Genomic DNA, 19,393 nt, shown 5'->3' on the forward strand with positions numbered 1-19,393 from the left:
CTCCATCCATTGCATGTATTACACCTAACCGAGGTGGAGTTTTGATGAAGCCTTTTAGCGTAGACCCACCAGAAAAATGTCTATAGGCTGGGGTTGGACTCAATGCCAGCACAATTCAGGAAGATAAAGAGCAACCCTGCTGCAAGGCGTTGTTCCAGTGATGACAATCTTATTCCAAAACTTTGCGATCCAAACGATGTTAGCTCTTTGAAAGTACAGTCCATGGCCGGATAAAATCCGGGTTAATTCCGGTAATGTAGAACCGGCTGTTGTGGGAATTATTTGGAAAACTTTGCTTCGAATACTCTGCGCCCAAGCCAAGGAGTGTATGACCTCATGACCCATGTATGAGGGGGTGGCAACATCTCGGCAGTCTTATCTTCGGCGAACTAGGAGACAAAGGCTTAATTGACATTAGCAGACTCAACAATATTTGTGTAAGGTTCTTATGATCTATTATATGGGAGTTTTAGCTAAGACAACGGACCGGTGTTCTAAGCCGTTCACGTGAGATCCCTGTTAGCATCAACCTCATACTCTAATCTAACATAACATTGAGAGTACTGTTTTTTATCATCGGAACTGTCATGTACTTTACATAACCCAAAACAACAACCCTTTAAATTCGCTAAGTTTTCCCTTTTTACTCCACACTCAACCGAAAAGGGTCAGTAAATAGATCTTGTATGAGACTAGGTCAGATTACGTTAGGTCTTCGGGCTGATTCTCGAACCAAAGTTAAAATAGGATCGCACTTGGACAGCTATGCCATTGTGATTGCAAAAATTCTTAGATATCGATCACTAGACCCTTAGTGATTAAGGAAGCGCTTTGAGCCGACCTACAATTTGTTAATGCTAATATCAATTTGTGCCACTGCGTTAGATTTGTCGAAAATGTGTGTACCAAGATGTTTCAGCCTCAGTCTGGCAAAAGCTGGACAGTTCGGAAGAAAGTGTCTAGATAGTTCTGTTTAATTATGCTTACATTTTTATTCCAGATAGGATAAGAAGAAGTTAGAGTGGACTTATCAGACTCTCATTGGCTAATATAAAAGTTTCTAACCGTAAACTGCAAAGCAAAGAGAAATGTTGATAAGTGTTTGGAACTTAAGTAATCCAAATATATTGAAGGACTTGCTTTCAACAACTGTTTTTACAGATCCTCGATTAGATACATTTTATTCAAAGAAGAAAAGCTGGTTTCAAAAGTAGAGAAATATTAAGATGCTGGGTTCCCTTGCATTCTGACACTCAGTGTCTCATTGAGAACTAGAGACTTGAATAAAATGGTGACTTTAGCTACTTCTTTAAGCTCTTTGTCGGAAGTTCTACACCGCACACAACAATTAATTCCAAGTTCAGAGTGGTCACATGGGGCAGAGCATCGTCCACTATATCAAAAGGATGGCTTTTTCTAACAAAATATTAGCCATAGTGAAGCCCACAATGTGCTGGAATAGACTACACTCGCGAAAATAAGACTGTAGGAATTCTAAGTGGACACTGTGACTTGGGATTCTTGCAATAATATTGAATTTCGGATGCTAGACACGCTGATTGGGAGAAGATAGGATATAGGAAAGCACTAAACATAACAGTCCGCCGACTTACTGAGGGATCAGCCATCTAACCTAACGTAATCTAATCTGACTCTCAACGATATTCTCTTCCCCTAATTTTCTATTATATGTAAATACAAATAAGTACGACCCTAATATACTACGAACGCTGTAAATACATTCTATGCATAACAAATAAATGTAAATTTACGCTAAGAACAAAACAATCTAACAATCGAAGCAACGAACAAATGAAATCGCAAGCGAAATTCATACTCCACGTAATACTCGCACTATAACTTACAGAGCGCTACGGCGCAGACTGAGTGACGCCTAGAATGCGCTGCATAAAGGAGCTGCGTTCGGCAGATGGGCAGCGGTAACGTGACTAGCCTTAATTAAAAATTCTAATTGAAGCATAGCACGATCTTCCAGCACAGTACCTCTACCTCGCTCCGTTAGCCATAGCCTGGTGGGTGTCTGTGTGTGTTGAGCTTGTGCAAATTGGCTATTGTAAATTCCTTGTGAACGCCAACTTAATGGATGCTCGGTGTGAGCAGGAAGGATGTGCAAGCCAAGCGGTGCTGGAGCTCACAAGGCAACAGGTAAAGCAGAAAGTTAAAGTGATTACTTAAGAGGGATTCTATGTAGCGAAGTAGGTCGTCCCTGCTAAACATATTAGCTGCATGGAATGAAACTCTTCGTTTTTTTTTTTTTGTAAACAAGAAATACACATATTACTTGAGTAAATATTTAATGCAGTAAGTGGTCGTGGAACTTTTGGTATTAAGCTTTAGTAGATATACTGTAAAGATTGTATTAGTTTGTACGGATCACCCTGGAGTAGTTTATAATCGCTCTCTTTGTGCTGGAAGTGAGGATTAGACACGATATTCAACTTAACTTTCAACTGTGATCAAGTAGAACCGACGTCAGAACTCTGAAGTTTGATTAGAATGAGCTTTTACGGGAACCTATTTTCAACCTACGAATATCGGAAGGCTCTTGGAACGTTGCAAATCAGTGAAAGATCTTTAAGAAAGCTTTAAAATCCGGTCTATGTTTTGATAGTTCTAGCTGGATTCTTTGGTTTTCACTTAGAACTTGAAAAGCAATGCTAGACTTCAGATTAATGTTCTGGGTGGTACAGCGTTTAGCTGGACCGATGGACCTTTAGATGTTAGCGGTGTGATCTCCACTAGTCAGAATGCCGAATAGTTAGGGTCATTTGCGCGTGAATTATTTATCCCCTGTGGGGATACTGGGAATTAGGGTTAGCTTCTTGTATGAATGGTATGTGCGTGTAATGTGGAAGCTCAACTAGTAGTAGCTTCGACTACGAGGTCTGACCGGTGACTTAATTCTGACGGAGAGCAGAAGCCGTTAGAGTTCGCTCCAACCTGCTCATGCGGACTGGCCCCTCGAGGAGTAGCGTGGTGGTTGAGGTGAAAGCCCGAATGCGGGAAAAACTTTTGTTACCCAAGTACGGTAAAGGTTTCAAATGCGCCTCAAACCCCACCAAGGTGGTTAGTGCATACATTCCACATTGCCAATTGGTAATGAATATACCTGACATTTTCAGGGCGCTGATCGACGCATTGCTTTGATCCTCTGTGCTTTGGAGCTCCGTGGTGTAAGGCTGCCGTCAGGTACCCACGTTAAACACACCGGACGTTGACTCATGACTTTCAAGGCGTATCAGGCTTCTTAAGAGCCTCAGCTTGTTTACGCGAACTTCGATTAAAACTTAGTATCTGAACTCCTTAAGACGTTCGGAGTTTGAGAATTTCTATAAGAGATGGTGTTTAATATTTGGGTATGAAGCGCGTTAAAGCTAGACCCGTACTAAAAGCCCAAAATCACGTCTAGGGATTGACAACATAGCTGAGAATTCTACATTCATCAAACTGCTGTCGAAGTGAGAGTTTTGAATCTGAAGTCGAAACTCTTCAAAAATCTAGCGAATGCTGCTCCAAAATAACAAAAAAAACAATAAAATTCTGAGGCAATGGCATACTTGTATTGACTCAGGAGCCTATATTGAGGGCTATAATAAATATTTGTATTCAGATACTTGAAAATGTAGTATTTTTTTGTCAGCTTGGATAAAATTTGATCAGTTGGGAAACTGCTAACGAACCAATGAACCCGGTTTGTTGATAAGAACTTTGGTGTCTCATTTCGTTGAAACCTGGCCTTGTGGTTAAGGCATTCCGAGTTTTGGGGCTGACGGTATGGTTTCAAAGCTGTCTCCGTCCCTTCGAAATATGAGACGAGGTTAGGTTATTTCGAAATATTTTGGCTCGTAATAAATAAAATGTAACGGTGATGCAAGTAGAGATACTTTTACAATAGGATTTTTTCTTGACAAATCACCCATTTTGAGACCCAGCTTCATTATTGGATAATATTTAATCGAATAGACCAGCACGCAGAGAAGAAAATATAACAGCCCCAGATGAGAATGCATAAGAAGACTGCGAAGACTCAATTCGGCACCTTTCGCAGCGACTCGGCCTGACGTATGGAACGACTTGGCACATTTTATGTCATTTAACATGAAAGCGTACAAAATATACCTTGTGCAAAAACTGAACCCGCTCGACCTTCCCGAGCGACATCGCTTCGAAATATGGGCTCTTGAAAAGTTCCAAGAAGGACAATTTTGCTCAACGATGAGGTCCGTTTCTGGATCAATGGTCAAGTAAACGAGCAAAATTACCGCATTTGAGACAAAGAGCAACCTGAAGACATTCAAAAGCTGCTACAGACATTTCCGACTTTTTCCTGTGGGGATATGTAAAATCTAAAATCTATGCGGACAACTCCGCTTTGATTTAGGCCTCGGAACAAACCATAACGCTTATCATTCGCCAGTTACCGGTCGAAATGCTCGAACGAGTCGTCGAAAATTGGACTCAACGGATGGACCAACTGAGAGCTAGCTGCGGCTAACATTTGAAAGCGATAAAAGCTTCTTTTTTTATAAATAAGTAGGGAACCTCGAAATAAATCATGCTTTATAGTAAAAGTAAAAAATTATTCATCATTCTTAGCACCTAACGTGGAGAAGCCGTAAAAATTACTTAATATTTAGGATCAAAAGCTATAGCATGGTCATTGAAGCAGAACAGAGTTCAAATAAAAACAAGTAAGGAAGGGCTAAGTTCGGGTGTCACCGAACATTTTATACTCTCGCATGGTAAAGTGATAATCGAGATTTCATTATACGTCATTTACATATTTTTCAAATACCGTATTTTGTAAAGTTTTATTCCGCTATCATCATTGGTTCCTAATGTATATATTATACAGAGAAGGCATCAGATGGAATTCAAAATAGCTTTATATTGGAAGAAGGCGTGGTTGTGAACCGATTTCACCCATATTTCGTACATGTCATCAGGGTGTTAAGAAAATATTATATACTGAATTTCATTGAAATCGGTCTAGTAGCTCCTGAGATATGGTTCTTGGTCCATAAGTGGGCGGCGCCACGCCCATTTTCAATTTTTAAAAAAAGGCTGGGTGCAGCTTCCTTCTGCCACTTCTTCCGTAAAATTTAGTGTTTCTGACGTTTTTTGTTAGTCGGTTAACGCACTTTTAGTGATTTTGAACATAACCTTTGTATGGGAGGTGGGCGTGGTTATTATCCGATTTCTTCCCTTTTTGAACTGTATATGGAAATACCTGAAGAAAACGACTCTGTAGACTTTGGTTGACATAGCTATAGTAGTTTCCGAGATATGTACAAAAAACTTAGTAGGGGGCGGGGCCACGCCCACTTTTCCAAAACAATTGCGTCCAAATATGCCCCTCCCTAATGCGATCCTTTGTGCCAAATTTCACTTTAATATCTTTATTTATGGCTTAGTTATAACACTTTATATGTTTTCGGTTTCCGCCATTTTGTGGGCGTGGCAGTGGGCCGATTTTGCCCATCTTCGAACTTAACCTTCTTATGGAGTCAAGGAATACGTGTACCAAGTTTCATCATGATATCTCAATTTTTACTCAAGTTACAGCTTGCACGGACGGACGGACAGACGGACGGACAGACAGACATCCGGATTTCGACTCTACTCGTCGCCCTGATCACTTTGGTATATATAACCCTATATCTGACTCTTTTAGTTTTAGGACTTACAAACAACCGTTATGTGAACAAAACTATAATACTCTCGTTAGCAAATTGTTGCGAGAGTATAATAATACTACTAATAAGAAGTTCAATCCTCTTCAGTGACTTCGATATCATATTCGTTTCAAACAGATTCAAATATTTATAACCTGTAATAAGGCCTCATATTTCACTTAGAAAATTCCTGTTTGTCAGTTCCATCAAATGCCCTAAAATTAAGCCTTAAACTACAAGGAATCAATAATCTTTTATGCGGTCGAAAACAAAGATAAATATTCCAGCAGCAGCTGGTGCTTTTGATAAACATGTACCATAGACTGCTAGCCATTTCTTTCACCTCTGCTACTTTTATTGTGCTCTTTCTTGGTATAATGTAGCATAAAGCTATTGTCTTAAATTACGTTGGAAAATATCTCTTTCACTTGCTAAACGAGCAGGAGGCAACTTTTGTGTGTTAATTAATTTTTAATGATTACAAACAACCTGGGCAAGAAGAGCAGCCAGTTTGGACAAGGTCTGTGAAAAGCAGGTGGAGAATTTTGCATTCATTAAATTTTGGATCTTGTTTTTGTTATTCGTCATTGAAAATTTCAGTTTTTGTTTAACAGCAGAGTGACAGACCAAAGAAAAGTGGCAAGTGTCCAAACTTTAAGCACAAAGACAAGAGTCCATAATATATGATACGTACAAGAAATGCAATCCATAGCTATATAAGATAAGTTGTCGGACTTTGTGACGATGTGAAATGATAAAAGAGCTTTCGGTGATAGGAAAACCAGCAACAAAAGTGATATATGTGTAGACGAAACTTGAGTTTATTAAATAATAATAAAAAAAAGATTCTGAAAAACATCTGGTCGACAGGTGTCGCTGTTATCAAAATATTTTTCAAAATCGTTTTTTTTTTACTTGATTTTTTGAAGTTTCCAATAAAATACATGGGTATCACATAATATTGGATAGTCAAAAAAGTCGTATTTGAAATTTTTATATAAAAGGGAAGATGATGCTGTATCAGTTCGTGGTTCAATCACTTCCGTTCTGGAAATTTCGATGTGAAAGATGCACCTCGCTCTGGTCGACCTATCGTTGAAAAAGTCGATGAAATTATGGAAAAGATTGACCAGGACCGTCACATAAGCAGCCATGACATCGCTAAGGAACTTAATATTCATCATCAAACGCTTTTGAACCATTTAAAAAAAACTAGCTACAAAAGGAAGCTCGATGATTGGGTATCACATGAAAAATTTAGTGGACCGAATTAACATCTGCGATTCTTTGCTAAAACGATGTGAATTCGAACCATTTCTGAAGTGAATGCTAACACGAAACGAAAAGTGGATCAAATACGACAATAAGGTGCAAAAATGATCATAGTCCAAACATGGTGAAGCTCAACAATTAATCGCAAAGCCATGATTGACGCCTCGAAAGGTTATGTTGAGTGTTTGGTTCGATTGGAAAGGAATCATCCACTACGAGTTGGTCCAGCCTGGTCGAACGATTGATTCTACATTTTACTGTCAACAATTAATGTGATTGAAGCAAGAAATCACAAAAACATGGCCAGAATCGATCAACAGTAAGGGCTTCGTCTTCCATCAGGACAATGCTAGACCACACATATCTTTGATGACTTATGATCCTTGATCTTGCACCATCGGACTACCATTTGTTTCGGTCAATACAGAACTCCCTTAATGGAGTAAATGGCTTCAAGAGAAATCTGTGAAAATTACCTGTCGCAGTTTTTCGCCGAGAAACCACAAAAGTTTTACACGGATGAAATAATCCAATCTAGCGGACAAATTACAAAAAGTGGTCGACCAAAATGGTATATATTTGGTTCATCATAAATATAAAAAAAAAAAATAAGTTGAAGTTTGATTAGAAATAAGTAAAGACGTTTTCGACTACTCTAAATTAAATTTCGATTATAATTAAAATGCAAACAATCCTTATAACGACTTAAATGAAAGCTGTGTCTGTGAACCTAATGTTTTTAAAAACTTACTACTTTTTTTCTTTTGCCCCTCACACCTGCCACTCATAATTCTATAGCAGTGCGCTATATTTAACTCACCTTGACTTTGGTCTTCTTCCGACTGCGATGTGGCATCGTGACATCCGTTAGTTTCAGCAATTTTGGTCTGATTGGGCGTTTGCCACTCTTTCCGCTGCGGTCAAAGGTCAAATCCAAATAGGTTTCTGACGTCATTTTCCTTCGTATATTATTTCGTAATTATAGCAATGCTAAATGAAAGTTATTTTCATCAGTGACTCTCATGCTGTCAAGCCGTTGTGACATTGTGCTAAAAATAAAGAATCACGGTGACGAATATTTGTTAAAAATATTTATAGAAATTTGGACTATTACTTAACAACAATGTACTTATTATAATTTTTGGAAGTATGTAAATATATTATTGCTAGATGTTTCATCAAATTAGAGAAGCTGCGTGTCGTCATCCGTGGAGAAGGTTTAGATTAAATGAATTGCCATATGTCAAATATGATATTGTTATCGTAGAGTTTGACATTTAACATTTGAGTATTAAGGGATATTTTAAAATCGATATTACTTTAGATTTGGGTATGTTAAAGTATTTTTTTTTTTATTGCAAATGACCGTATTCAAGGGGTTACACTATTTCTCGAAACAGTGTTTTCTGAGTATAAGTAGGCGTAGAAAAGTTCTTATAAACGAATTGATTGATCGGCTTGAAATCTTGACACCGCCATTATAGATATTACATAGAGATTCTGATAGAAGGAATGGAATTGTAATTTTGATAATAATTTCGATTTTTTAAGTCACAAAAACCGTGTTTTTTGGAAGCGGCGTCTATGATTCCAGCAGACTGGCTAACCTAAAATCAAAAAAACAAATTGCATGTTCATCTGTAGGTATAGCCGAATATTAGGTCTTTTACAAGTCTTTACAATTTTTTTTTTTAATGTTTTTAAACGTTAAAACCGAATAAGGTCATGAGTTTTTGCAGCTCATTTTTTATGATAAAAAAACAAGTTAAATATTTTTCAAACATCCTAGTTTGGGCGATAGCCACATGTGTGATAAATCTATTAATAAAATTTCAAAGCGATCGAGAGAACCATTTTTGGGAAATCGTAAACGGCAGTTGTAAAAATGTAGTTTCGAGAAAAAGACTTTTGAAAAAGCGGTCTAAAGAACTTACTTTCTCACTGAAAATATAAAAAATTTGATGACAAGAACGCCTTTTTTCTATATAACAAACTTTTTAACTCTACCTGATTCTTTACACTTTTTCTGATCACTTTACAGTACTCTAATCAAACAAAGAAGTTATGAGAATAAAACTTTGCACAAATAGTGCCTTTAAGTTACTTTATCTTAGGCTTAAAAATTGTCGAAATTAGGCTATAACTTTTCAAGCACCCAGTTACCAAATATTTGAACCCCAGTGTATATTGCTACTTTTTTATCGAGTATATTGGCCAATCTATGAGGTGTAGGTTAGAATTTAGGGAGAATATTGTTGTGATAATAGTATGCCTTTGTGCCACAATTAAGTAAAAGAAGATGAATACTGTCCTCAGCCTCTATATACCTAATATAAATATTTTCGAATCTCCGGTTTACTGTATACCGTATCTATCTCGGCCAATATGTTAGAAATTTTAATTAAATTCAGAATCTAAAGCAGCGTATCTTCTTGCCTAAAATGAGTGAAAGCTGGACAATATTTACTTCCTCTAGTCCCCATATACTAAATATATGCAATTTCAAACATCTGCTTGACTTTATACCTTACATATTGGTCAATCTTATAAATTTCATTTCGAAATTTTTTTAGTGTGTATATTTTTAGTAACGATAAGTTGTACTACTAAAACGAGAAAAATCGGCTCAACGTACCGATATATACCTTTCACATATTAGAAATTTGATAAGAATTATATAAGAATTTCAAACTTCCGGGTGGCTTTAAATCATATTGACCGATACATGTCAATATATATGCTATATCTTAGCATAATTAAGGAAAAGTATGATATTGAAAATATAGTACTATAGTTTATGCTGAAAATATGCGATAATGAACCAAGAATTACTCCAGCTCCCACCCACGATATAAAATGGTTAGTCCACAATGAAATTGTGATTTCCCATCCTTTGGTTGATATTTTCCTCATAAACGCCATACACCAGGTGCACCGGCATGAATTGAGCGTTAAGGCACAAATGTGTTGGTAGGGAACATTTATTGTGAACGAGTCTTAATTTTTTTTTTTCGTTGGCATGACATCTGTCGAACATATTCAATAACCTTACAGTCGTTGAACAAACAATATCATATTTTTTTCATAGTGTTGAAAATGTCAAATTTTGTACCGCATTAAGTTTTCGTTTCCATTTGAAGAAAAGTGCAGCAGAGTCGCATCGAATACTTGTCGAGGCATATGATGATCATGCTATCAAAAGCAACCTGCAAAAAATGGTTTCAATGGTACAGAAAAAAATGATTTTGATGAGAGAAGTTAAGTACGTAGAAGACCACGAAAAAAGCTTGAAGACGCCGAACTGCAAGCAATATTGAATGAAGATGATACTTTGAGTCAAAAGCAAATGGCAGCCATGTTAAATGTTGCACAACAAACAATTTCAGACCGTTTGAAAGCTGTGGGGCAGACCCAAAAGTGTGGAAAATAATGGCAATAAATGTGAATGAAAGACAAATGGCAAACCGCAAAAAAGCTTTCAAAATTTTGCTTCAAAGAAACGAAAGAAAATCAGTTTTGCATCGAGTTGTCACTGGCGATGAAAACTGGATTTATTTCAGGAATCCAAAAGGAAGAATCCAGGAGAAAATCATGACTTAAATCGGGACAACCAGCAACATAGACTGGAAAAGCAGATGGAGATCAGAGATTCGGTTAGCAGGCAATGCTTTGTGTTTGGTGGGATCAGAAGCGTGTGGAGTAGGTCATAAGCTTATAAAATCTGGTGAAACTGTTATTACTAATCGCTACAGACAACAAATGATTAATTTAAATCATGGGACCGAAATACGACCATTTCTTACAATATTAACCCACCTTCTCATCATTCTAACACCCATATCTTGACACAAAAAGATCATTCAACAAAAAAAAGAAAAAACATGAATCCTATAAATGAATGTCACAAAAATCTGTGATTTCGTAGAATTGAAAAGTAAGAACCAAATTGTTTATAACCTCATCCACTATCCTGTTCATTTTACTAGTGTACAGGTGAACATGAATGTAGAAAACAGGAGGCACACATGTGCGAAATTTCAATAATGTCAACGTTCGCTGTCAATAAAGAAGAGGAGAAGAAGAAGAGAGGAAAAAATGCAATTGAAATGGCGTAAAACGTTGGACTGACAGAACAGCTGCAACAGCAAGAAATTATTGACATGTCAATAAAGCGCTTACAGAAGCTTAACAGCCATACACAAATGGAAATAAACACATAAACACATACATACAAACGTGCATACATACATACATACATGCATACATAGATACATAGATACATATATACACATACAAAAGCATACAAATTCGAATGCAAATGAATGAAAGACAAAAGGTAACGAGCAAAATATTGAGAAGGTAACACATACATATACACGTCACATATAAACATATATATGCACACACATACAATACAGGCAGACCTGCATACACACATAAACAACTACATATATACACACATACATACAAATATGCGCAATTGATTGGCGTAGAGGCATATATTGAGGCAATTTACTCGCACGTTTGGTGAAAAGCGCGGTCACAGCTTGTCACATCGATTGCGCGCGGGGGGCGATGGCAGCATTCTTTTCCAGCTGCATACCGCCAGCAGCCAATTCAAGGCACTTACACGCTCGCAGGCACAATTGTCAATAAGTCGCTGTTCAGAAATGGTGAATGCAGGCATATCAAGTATTGAATGAATGCGAGCGAAGTGGGCAAAGAGAAGAGAGAAAGTATTTAGAAAAGGATTTAGGTGTACTCAAGGTAGAGACATCGCTGGCTTAGAAGTAATACTGCAGTGAATTTGAGAAGTTTTTCAGTTGTTGGCTTTGAAGAGTTGATAATAAATAAATACGAAGGTTAAAAAATGAGGAAGATCAAAATTGGAGTACAAATAAGAATTAAATACACATTTTTTTATATTTCTGCATCAAAAATTTTATTTTTATTTCAGCGAGATATATATTTACCCCAGTAGCAGAGACGCTATACAAGTACAGACCTTGAGCTCGCTGACAGTGTGCTCAAAGCTAGTCAAGAATGCATGATTTCACTGCCCGTAGCATCAAGCTTTATGTGTAGTTTGTCTGATCAGAACGAAATCGTTGGAAACTGTAAAGGTGATGAATTTACAAGAAAGAGCACCCATATCCAAATTTGATCAAAATGGGAACGAGCACGTGAGTCCCTCTCATCGTGCATTCTGATGTTGGATCTATGGACTTCGTGCGAGTTCAGCATTTGTGGGGCTGAGAAAACTTGACACAGAGTGGAAGCAAGTTCCCCAACTGGACACTATCTTTTAGGAACTCACGCGGTGAGGCTTAAAGATTTGGCGGACCCAACTTGTCAAAGTTGAAGTAAACTAAATGAGGTCGAAATATCAAGAATTTTGCCATAAACTGTCCAGCTTTTGCCAGACTAAGACTGAGTCATCTCGGCTTGTGGCAGGATCTAGGCGCTTTCTATGGGTTTTTCGATCCTACTTAGGGGTTGTTGGAAGAGACTCCCTATCAATTTCTCTTTCAGACTTCTTGGCATTCGTTTTTAGAATTTTTCAACTCGAGGTTACAGCGATTAAGGCAGCGATAGATTTACTGCTTCGGGTTGCAGCCTCTTTAAGAGAAGTAACTATTTGCTCTGTTAGCATGGCGGCGATACTAGCCTTGAGCTCACTAACCTTGTATTCATAGCTAGAGAGAAACCAACTTAGATCCGCTATCAGTGAAATTAAAAGCAGTCTGTGCTCCACTCTCTCGTGGTTTCTAATATTGGATAGCTGGAGAGAAGCTTGATCAGCGCTGGGCTACAATAGTTTTATGCGCTGTCGCAAGATTCTCTGGCCCAAGATCGATCATTAGAGATCCAGTGAGCTCTTTGTCCTCAGTAAGGCTTGCCTCTTCTCAGTTTTGGGGGTTCTAACAGGTCATTGCATAACCGGCATCCATGCTGAAAGACTTGGAAGCTAGCACTTTCAAATGTCCCTCCGAGCCGGTGGAAATTGCAATTGAATTGGTTCGCAGAAGATCGATCGTAAGAGACCCAATAAGCTCTTTGCCATCAATAAGACTTGCCTCTCCCATTTTGTGAGAGTTCTAACAAGCCATTGTCCCATCGGCTTAAATATTATACGGTTGAGAATCACCGGATGGCAGCTGCAGAAGCTGTATGGACGAAGAGAAGGTGAAAACATCTCAGCATTTCCTTCTTGATTGTTCCGAGATTGCGAGATCAAGGCTGAAAAACCTAGAAGCTCACACTTCCAGATTTCCCACTGAACTGCTAAGAATAGAACTTGAATTTTTAAGAAAATTTGTGCTGGTCACAAAGCGCTTTGTCGACTTAAAAGCTCGGAAACAAGAGTTCTACTTTTATAGCTTCAAAAAGGACTACATATAGTAGTCCAAGTGCGTTCCTTGGATCAACCATCGAACTTAACCAAACCTAAACTAGAAACTCTGAGCATCACAACGAACAGGCGCCTCTGGCTGACCAGGGGGCCTATTCTGTAACTCGATTCGAAAAACAATTTACTCGAATTCGGATTTTTTATATTCTGTAACTCGATTTTCGGATTTTCAAGCCAATTTTCGAATAAAATATTCGTTAGCTTTTGGGTTGTAGAAAGCAAAAACGAATATTGTACGTTTTTATTCTGGCACAGGGTGGTGCCACTTTCGGATAATTATAAAGTAGATCCGAATTTCGAATAGAATACATTTTCGAATCGAGTTACAGAATAGGCCCCCAGGTGTGTTTAGTTGTGACCTCACGAGCCTCTTTAGCTAACGTAAACCAACCCTAACAAAGCGCTCATTACAATCAGTACATAGGAGTATTTGTTCATCAAATTGAACTGCCGATGTTCTTAGAAATCTAAGTGGGATCCTAACCTACCTTAAGCTAATCTAACACTATTTCTATCTTGATTAGTTTTGAACCGTTTGTAATCGGCTTTCAGCACTAGAGGGCTTCAATGAGGAATAAAAATAACACCCTTAGTAAATGATCTTTCCAATATGAGAACTTTTTTACAGTATTTAGGCGGATTTAACTCTGCTTGCTTAACAGAGAACGGACCCTAATTTACTTGTATATATTCCAATATATACTTTCATGAGAGCAAAAATATTATAAAGAACCGAACAACATCCAAATGTGCGGTGAATTTATTTCTGTTGGTAACCAAACTCATATTCGACCAGCCATTAGAGTGGGAGTCTTCCGCTTCCAACATAAACGAAAATTAAACATTCTACTCGTATAAATTAGATTTGCTGCATTTGTTCACTGCTAATTATCTTAGTAAAATTTATTTAGTTGAAAATATTTAATAAAACAAACTTTTAATTGCAAATATTTGCAATGAAACCAATATTTGTAATAAGCTTACAATAAAAGCAACAAAATACTTAAACCAATTTGGGCAATCAATTGCGTGGAAAATAGCCAAACTAACTGTTATAGGCCGTAATTTATACCGCGTCACCTGGACTTAATGCCACTACAAACATACGCCAACATATTGTGTGCTCATTAATTTGCAAATTTTAATCCTCTTTTCGATGTGAGTAATGGATGCCATGGAGCACTGCGTTGGCCGGCGAGCGAAAAGCAATGTTACCACATTGTTATGCAACAATTAATAGATACATGGATTTAATTTAGTACATAAGGGACATACAAATAATGTAAACGAATATATGTAATTATATACCAGGAACGCTTATTAAGTTAGCTCTTAAAAACTGAACATACTGAGAACACTGGTTACGTACTGCATGAAGAAGTTCACGGTTGTAAGCGAACTATTTATAAGGAGAGGTCCTAATTGAAGAAAAGACCTAAGTCTGCGATCTACACTAAATCAATCAAAGATCTAAATTTTCTTTCGATTATTTATAAAATTGAAAAATGTCTCACCAAATATATACGATCATGCGAAAAATAAGAACTATTACAAATATTTTTTTATCTGAATTTGATTTATAATTCAATATTTTTAGTATGAACCATACACAGTCATATTTCTAAACATCTTTCGCTCATGAAAATATTTTTTATAAACACTAATCAGCCGTTCCAAGTTAGATCCGACGTTTTCGAGCCAAATTTTGTTCAGCGATTAGGCCCCTTTCTGACTCAATGGGTATGCAAACAAGTAAAATTTCGCTTTTGGGACGAAGAGCAACTGAAGAGCTGCCATTTCATTCAGAAAAAACAACGATTTGGTGTGGTTTGTGTCCATAGTACTTCAAAAAATAATGCCGCTGAGAACGTCAATAGCCATAATCCCGACTATTTAATGACTAAAATTGAAACTCGTGATCTCAGCGATATTTGGTTTCAACAAGACGGCGCTCCTTCCCACAAATCGCATCAATCCATGGATTTATTGAGAGAACACTTTGGTGATCAGATAATTTCGCGTTTTGGGCCGGTCAATTGGCCACAAAGATCGTGTTATATCACACCGGTTATTGTTTTCTGTGGGGATATGTAAAGTCTTCTATCTTCGATTCAGGCCTTGGAGCAAAACATCACGCATGTCATTCGCCAGTTACCAATCGAAATGCTCGAACGAGTCATCGCAAATTGGACCAAACGGATGGATCATCTGAGACGTAGCCGCGGCCAACATTTGAAAGCGATAATCTTCAGAAAATAAATGCCAAAGAATTCTCCATTAGATTTGGAGTTTATGTGTTTTTTCTTAAAAAAAGTAAGAAATCTCGAAATAGGTAACCATTTATGAAATCTGTCTCGTTGAGTCATATTAGTCCGTACTTTATTGCAAACTGAGACGCCCCAGGTTTGCTTGCAACCAGAAAAAAAAATTCTGCCTTGCAAACTGAAGGAATTAATTGTCGAAACTTTTTTTCAAACTGGACCAATGTTACCCTCATGTCAATGGCATATGATGATAAACCTTCTTTGACCGACCAGTTGGAAATCAACATTTGGCAAAGTATTGACAAGCTAAAGCCGACAGAGGTGGAACGAAATTATACAAAAATTATTATGACAGTGAAATTTTTAAGTCAGAAGTTGTAGGTCTAAATATGTCTATATCTATAAAAACCCATTAAAAATGTTTGGGGCGAGAGAGAATTTTACATAACTGCATAACTCACAGAACAATGCACCTTCCTGAAATAGAATGGACTGCTAAAGATTTCCTCAACGTCAGAGCTCACAGTCGGATATGGGGGGAGAAATCCGAACTTGATCATCGAGAAGTTAAAACAGCATCACAAAATCACAGTTTAATGAGTCCGCGGTTTTGATTTTGCTTAGAAAACACTGCTGTCAACGCCACTTTGTTCCACAATGAATACAACGGAGGTAAAAGATTTCTACGCTTGAATATTAAATAAAAATTAAGTTGAGAGAACTTTGATTTCAGTGAGTAATTCTACACTTAACTCGGAGCGTAGTCGTTTTCTTGAGTGCCAAGTTCGGTAAGGGTGCTATGACCCTCCCGGTAGTGTCAATTTACAACTCTGGAATCAATAGTTGATGTCGTTAGATTTTTTTTGGGTAAGAGATATATTTCATGGAAATTCTACTTACTATTTAGACGTTCAAAATAATACTTAGTAGGGCTTTCTTGAGATAAATTCAGAAAGGTATTAAAAACTATATAATTAAGATTTGGTTATTCGAACTTGAATAGAATCGTTAATATTCTTCGAATAAAGTAGTAGCATATAAAAATATAAATATTTTCATTTACACTCAAGATCAAATTTGACCCGGACTGTTTCAAATAAATTGTGCGCGCAAGCCAAATCGATAAATAGAGATTGGTATAATCTCTTTTAGGTTCCAGTTTGTCTGGTGTTTTTATCAATAAAAACAAGAAAAAACGTTAACTTCGGTTGCACCGAAGCTAAATACCCTTCACAGGTGCATTTCTGTTTGTAACTATGTGTTCAGTTTGTATGGAAGCTATATGCTATAGTAATCCGTTCTGAACAAGTTTTTTAGAGATTACATTGTTGCCTTAGAAAATAACATATAGCAAATTTCGAGAATATATCTTGTCTAAAGTGAAAGTTTCCCATACAAGCATTTGATTCCGATCGTTCAGTTTGTATGGCAGCTATATGTTATAGTGGTCCGATATCGGCCGTTCCGACAAATGAGCAGCTTCTTGAAGGGAAAATGACGTTTGCAAAATTTCAGAACGATATCTTAAAAACTGAGGGACTAGTTCGTATATATACAGACAGACAGACGGACAGATGGACATGGCTAAATCGACTCAGCTCGACATACTGATCATTTATATATATACATTATAGGGTCTCCGACGATTCCTTCTGGGTGTTACAAACTTCGTGACAAACTTAATATACCCTGTTCCGGGTATAAAAATCAAACAACGAGTCCTGTGAGTCGTCCAGCCACCTATTGTTAATGACGATTACATCGAAAAAGTTAAAGAAACAGTGTTGGAAAATCGTTGAGTTGGATTCAGAGAGATTGTAAAGGACCTCAACATCATTAAACCATTTATGTTAAAGTTTAAGTTAATGTTTTGGTTAATATTTTGGGTAGGAAGCGGGTAAATGTTAGACTCGTACCAAAATACCTGAATGTGCCGTAATATTCAAGCATTATTGTGACCAGTCCGGGTCAAATCTGATCTTGAAGGCATTTATAATTATTTCTTAAATAAATTATTATATTGATCACCCTGTTTTTGTATTACAGCAGAAAAATTCGTTTGTTTAACAACATACATAGGTATATTTAGCACTAACCTTGTTTACACTTTCATACATACATAACTACATGCATATGTATATATATTAATTTACCGTAATACATATAATGTACGAGAATGGAATGAATAATCGATTATAATTGAGATTCATGGCCACAAAATGTAGAAAGCAGATAATGAATGATAATTATAAGTGCAATACAAATACCTGAGCGTTCAATTACTGTTACGGCGGGGAGATTTTTGTTGTAATTAGAAATGTTGCAGCGTGCTGTTACATAAACACACACACACGCACAGGTAAAAGTATGCAAATCTGTTCTTGGCTTAACTTTGTGCTTAACTAATGTCTCATTATTATTATTATTTTTGGTTAATTACTTGTAAGAGGTATTGCAGAGCATATAATTAATAATAATATTGTCGATACATATCAATTAACCGTTATCTTCAACTAAATCATGCAATAAGCTGACCTACGTATAGAATAGCATAAGATTAGTAGTGTGCATGATAGGACAAGAGAGAGGCAGAGCGAGAGGGAGAAAACAGGGTGGTATTAATTAAACGGAAAGATGATTTCCAAGACTCAGGGTTGTAATTAGCGCCAATCAGTGACCAATTAAGCGTTGATAACCCAAGATGGCTACAAATTATGTATTAGAAGCTCTTTAAGAACAGTACACTGAGGCTAAAGTTTTGAGTTGCAAAGGAGAAGGTTATGCATTTTCAGTTTTTAAATGTAAATTAAGTGGTCATAGACTAAGGAGTACAACTGGGAGCTGAAAAATAGTAGACTTTTAGAATTCTGAATTTATTCTAATTAATTAAAACAAAAAATTCGACGATTGCGTTTTCTCGCGAAATTTAAAAATAAAAGTCTTACTACTTTTTGCCTACACTAGTATACTGAAAATTGTTTTTTATCAAATACTCTGCTTTCCAATTTTGACTAAAGTTGAGTTTTATGTGGAAATTTTATTACTTCAAGTTCTATAGTTTTTAAAAGAAATCCATTATTTTTGCATTAAAAATAATATTTTAACATTGGGAATAGGTAGTAGTCTCTTGATGTCAGGTCCAGACTATCAAGTGGAGGCATAAGAACTTGCCAGCCAAGCTCCCGAAGCTTCTTTAGAATCACTAGCGATGTGTGTGCGCTGCCATTATTCTGAAGCAATACAATTCCTGCCCTATTATTCAAAGCGGGCCACTTTTGGGTGATTGTTACCTTCAAACGTTCCAATTTTTGACAGTACAAGTTCGAGATAAGAGTTTGTCGAAAGGGCAGCAGCTCATAGTAGATGATTTCAAACATTCATAAAATTTTTACTTGAGCGTTGATCCTAGCTTTGCATGACGTTGTCGTAAGTGGCTCAGTTTTCAATTTAGGCTTGGTAGTTGGGGATTATGTTAGTTTCTTGGTTCTGCCCATCAACACAAAACACACTTTATACAATCGACCATTGGCTCACAGGAAAAGAGAATACTGATTAATTCGCCAAACATTCGCCTGTCATCAAACAAACTTTCGTCGTACACGTGACTAGGCTCCTACGTCACTGTTGACAGTCATAACTTCAAAGTCGTAGATAATTTCGTCTATTTTGGAACCAGCATTAACACCCACAACAATTTCAACCTCGAAATCCAAGGCAGAATAACTTTTGCCAACAGGTGCTACTTCGGA

The 19,393-nt window shown here is 37.0% G+C and overlaps 1 protein-coding gene across 1 annotated transcript in view; it reads right to left on the minus strand.

Moving 5' to 3' along the window:
- Positions 1 to 19,393, minus strand: part of LOC126762443 (uncharacterized) — a 442,132-nt gene that overhangs the window by 335,401 nt on the left and 87,338 nt on the right. Inside the window, exon 3 of the mRNA XM_050479175.1 lies at positions 7,789 to 8,017. Within this exon, the coding sequence (XP_050335132.1) occupies positions 7,789 to 7,923 (135 nt within the window). The 5' untranslated portion in view covers positions 7,924 to 8,017. The remainder of the gene's footprint in view (positions 1 to 7,788; positions 8,018 to 19,393) is intronic.

The sequence above is a fragment of the Bactrocera neohumeralis genome, chromosome 6, assembly GCF_024586455.1.
Source record: "Bactrocera neohumeralis isolate Rockhampton chromosome 6, APGP_CSIRO_Bneo_wtdbg2-racon-allhic-juicebox.fasta_v2, whole genome shotgun sequence".
Classification (NCBI taxonomy): domain Eukaryota; kingdom Metazoa; phylum Arthropoda; class Insecta; order Diptera; family Tephritidae; genus Bactrocera; species Bactrocera neohumeralis.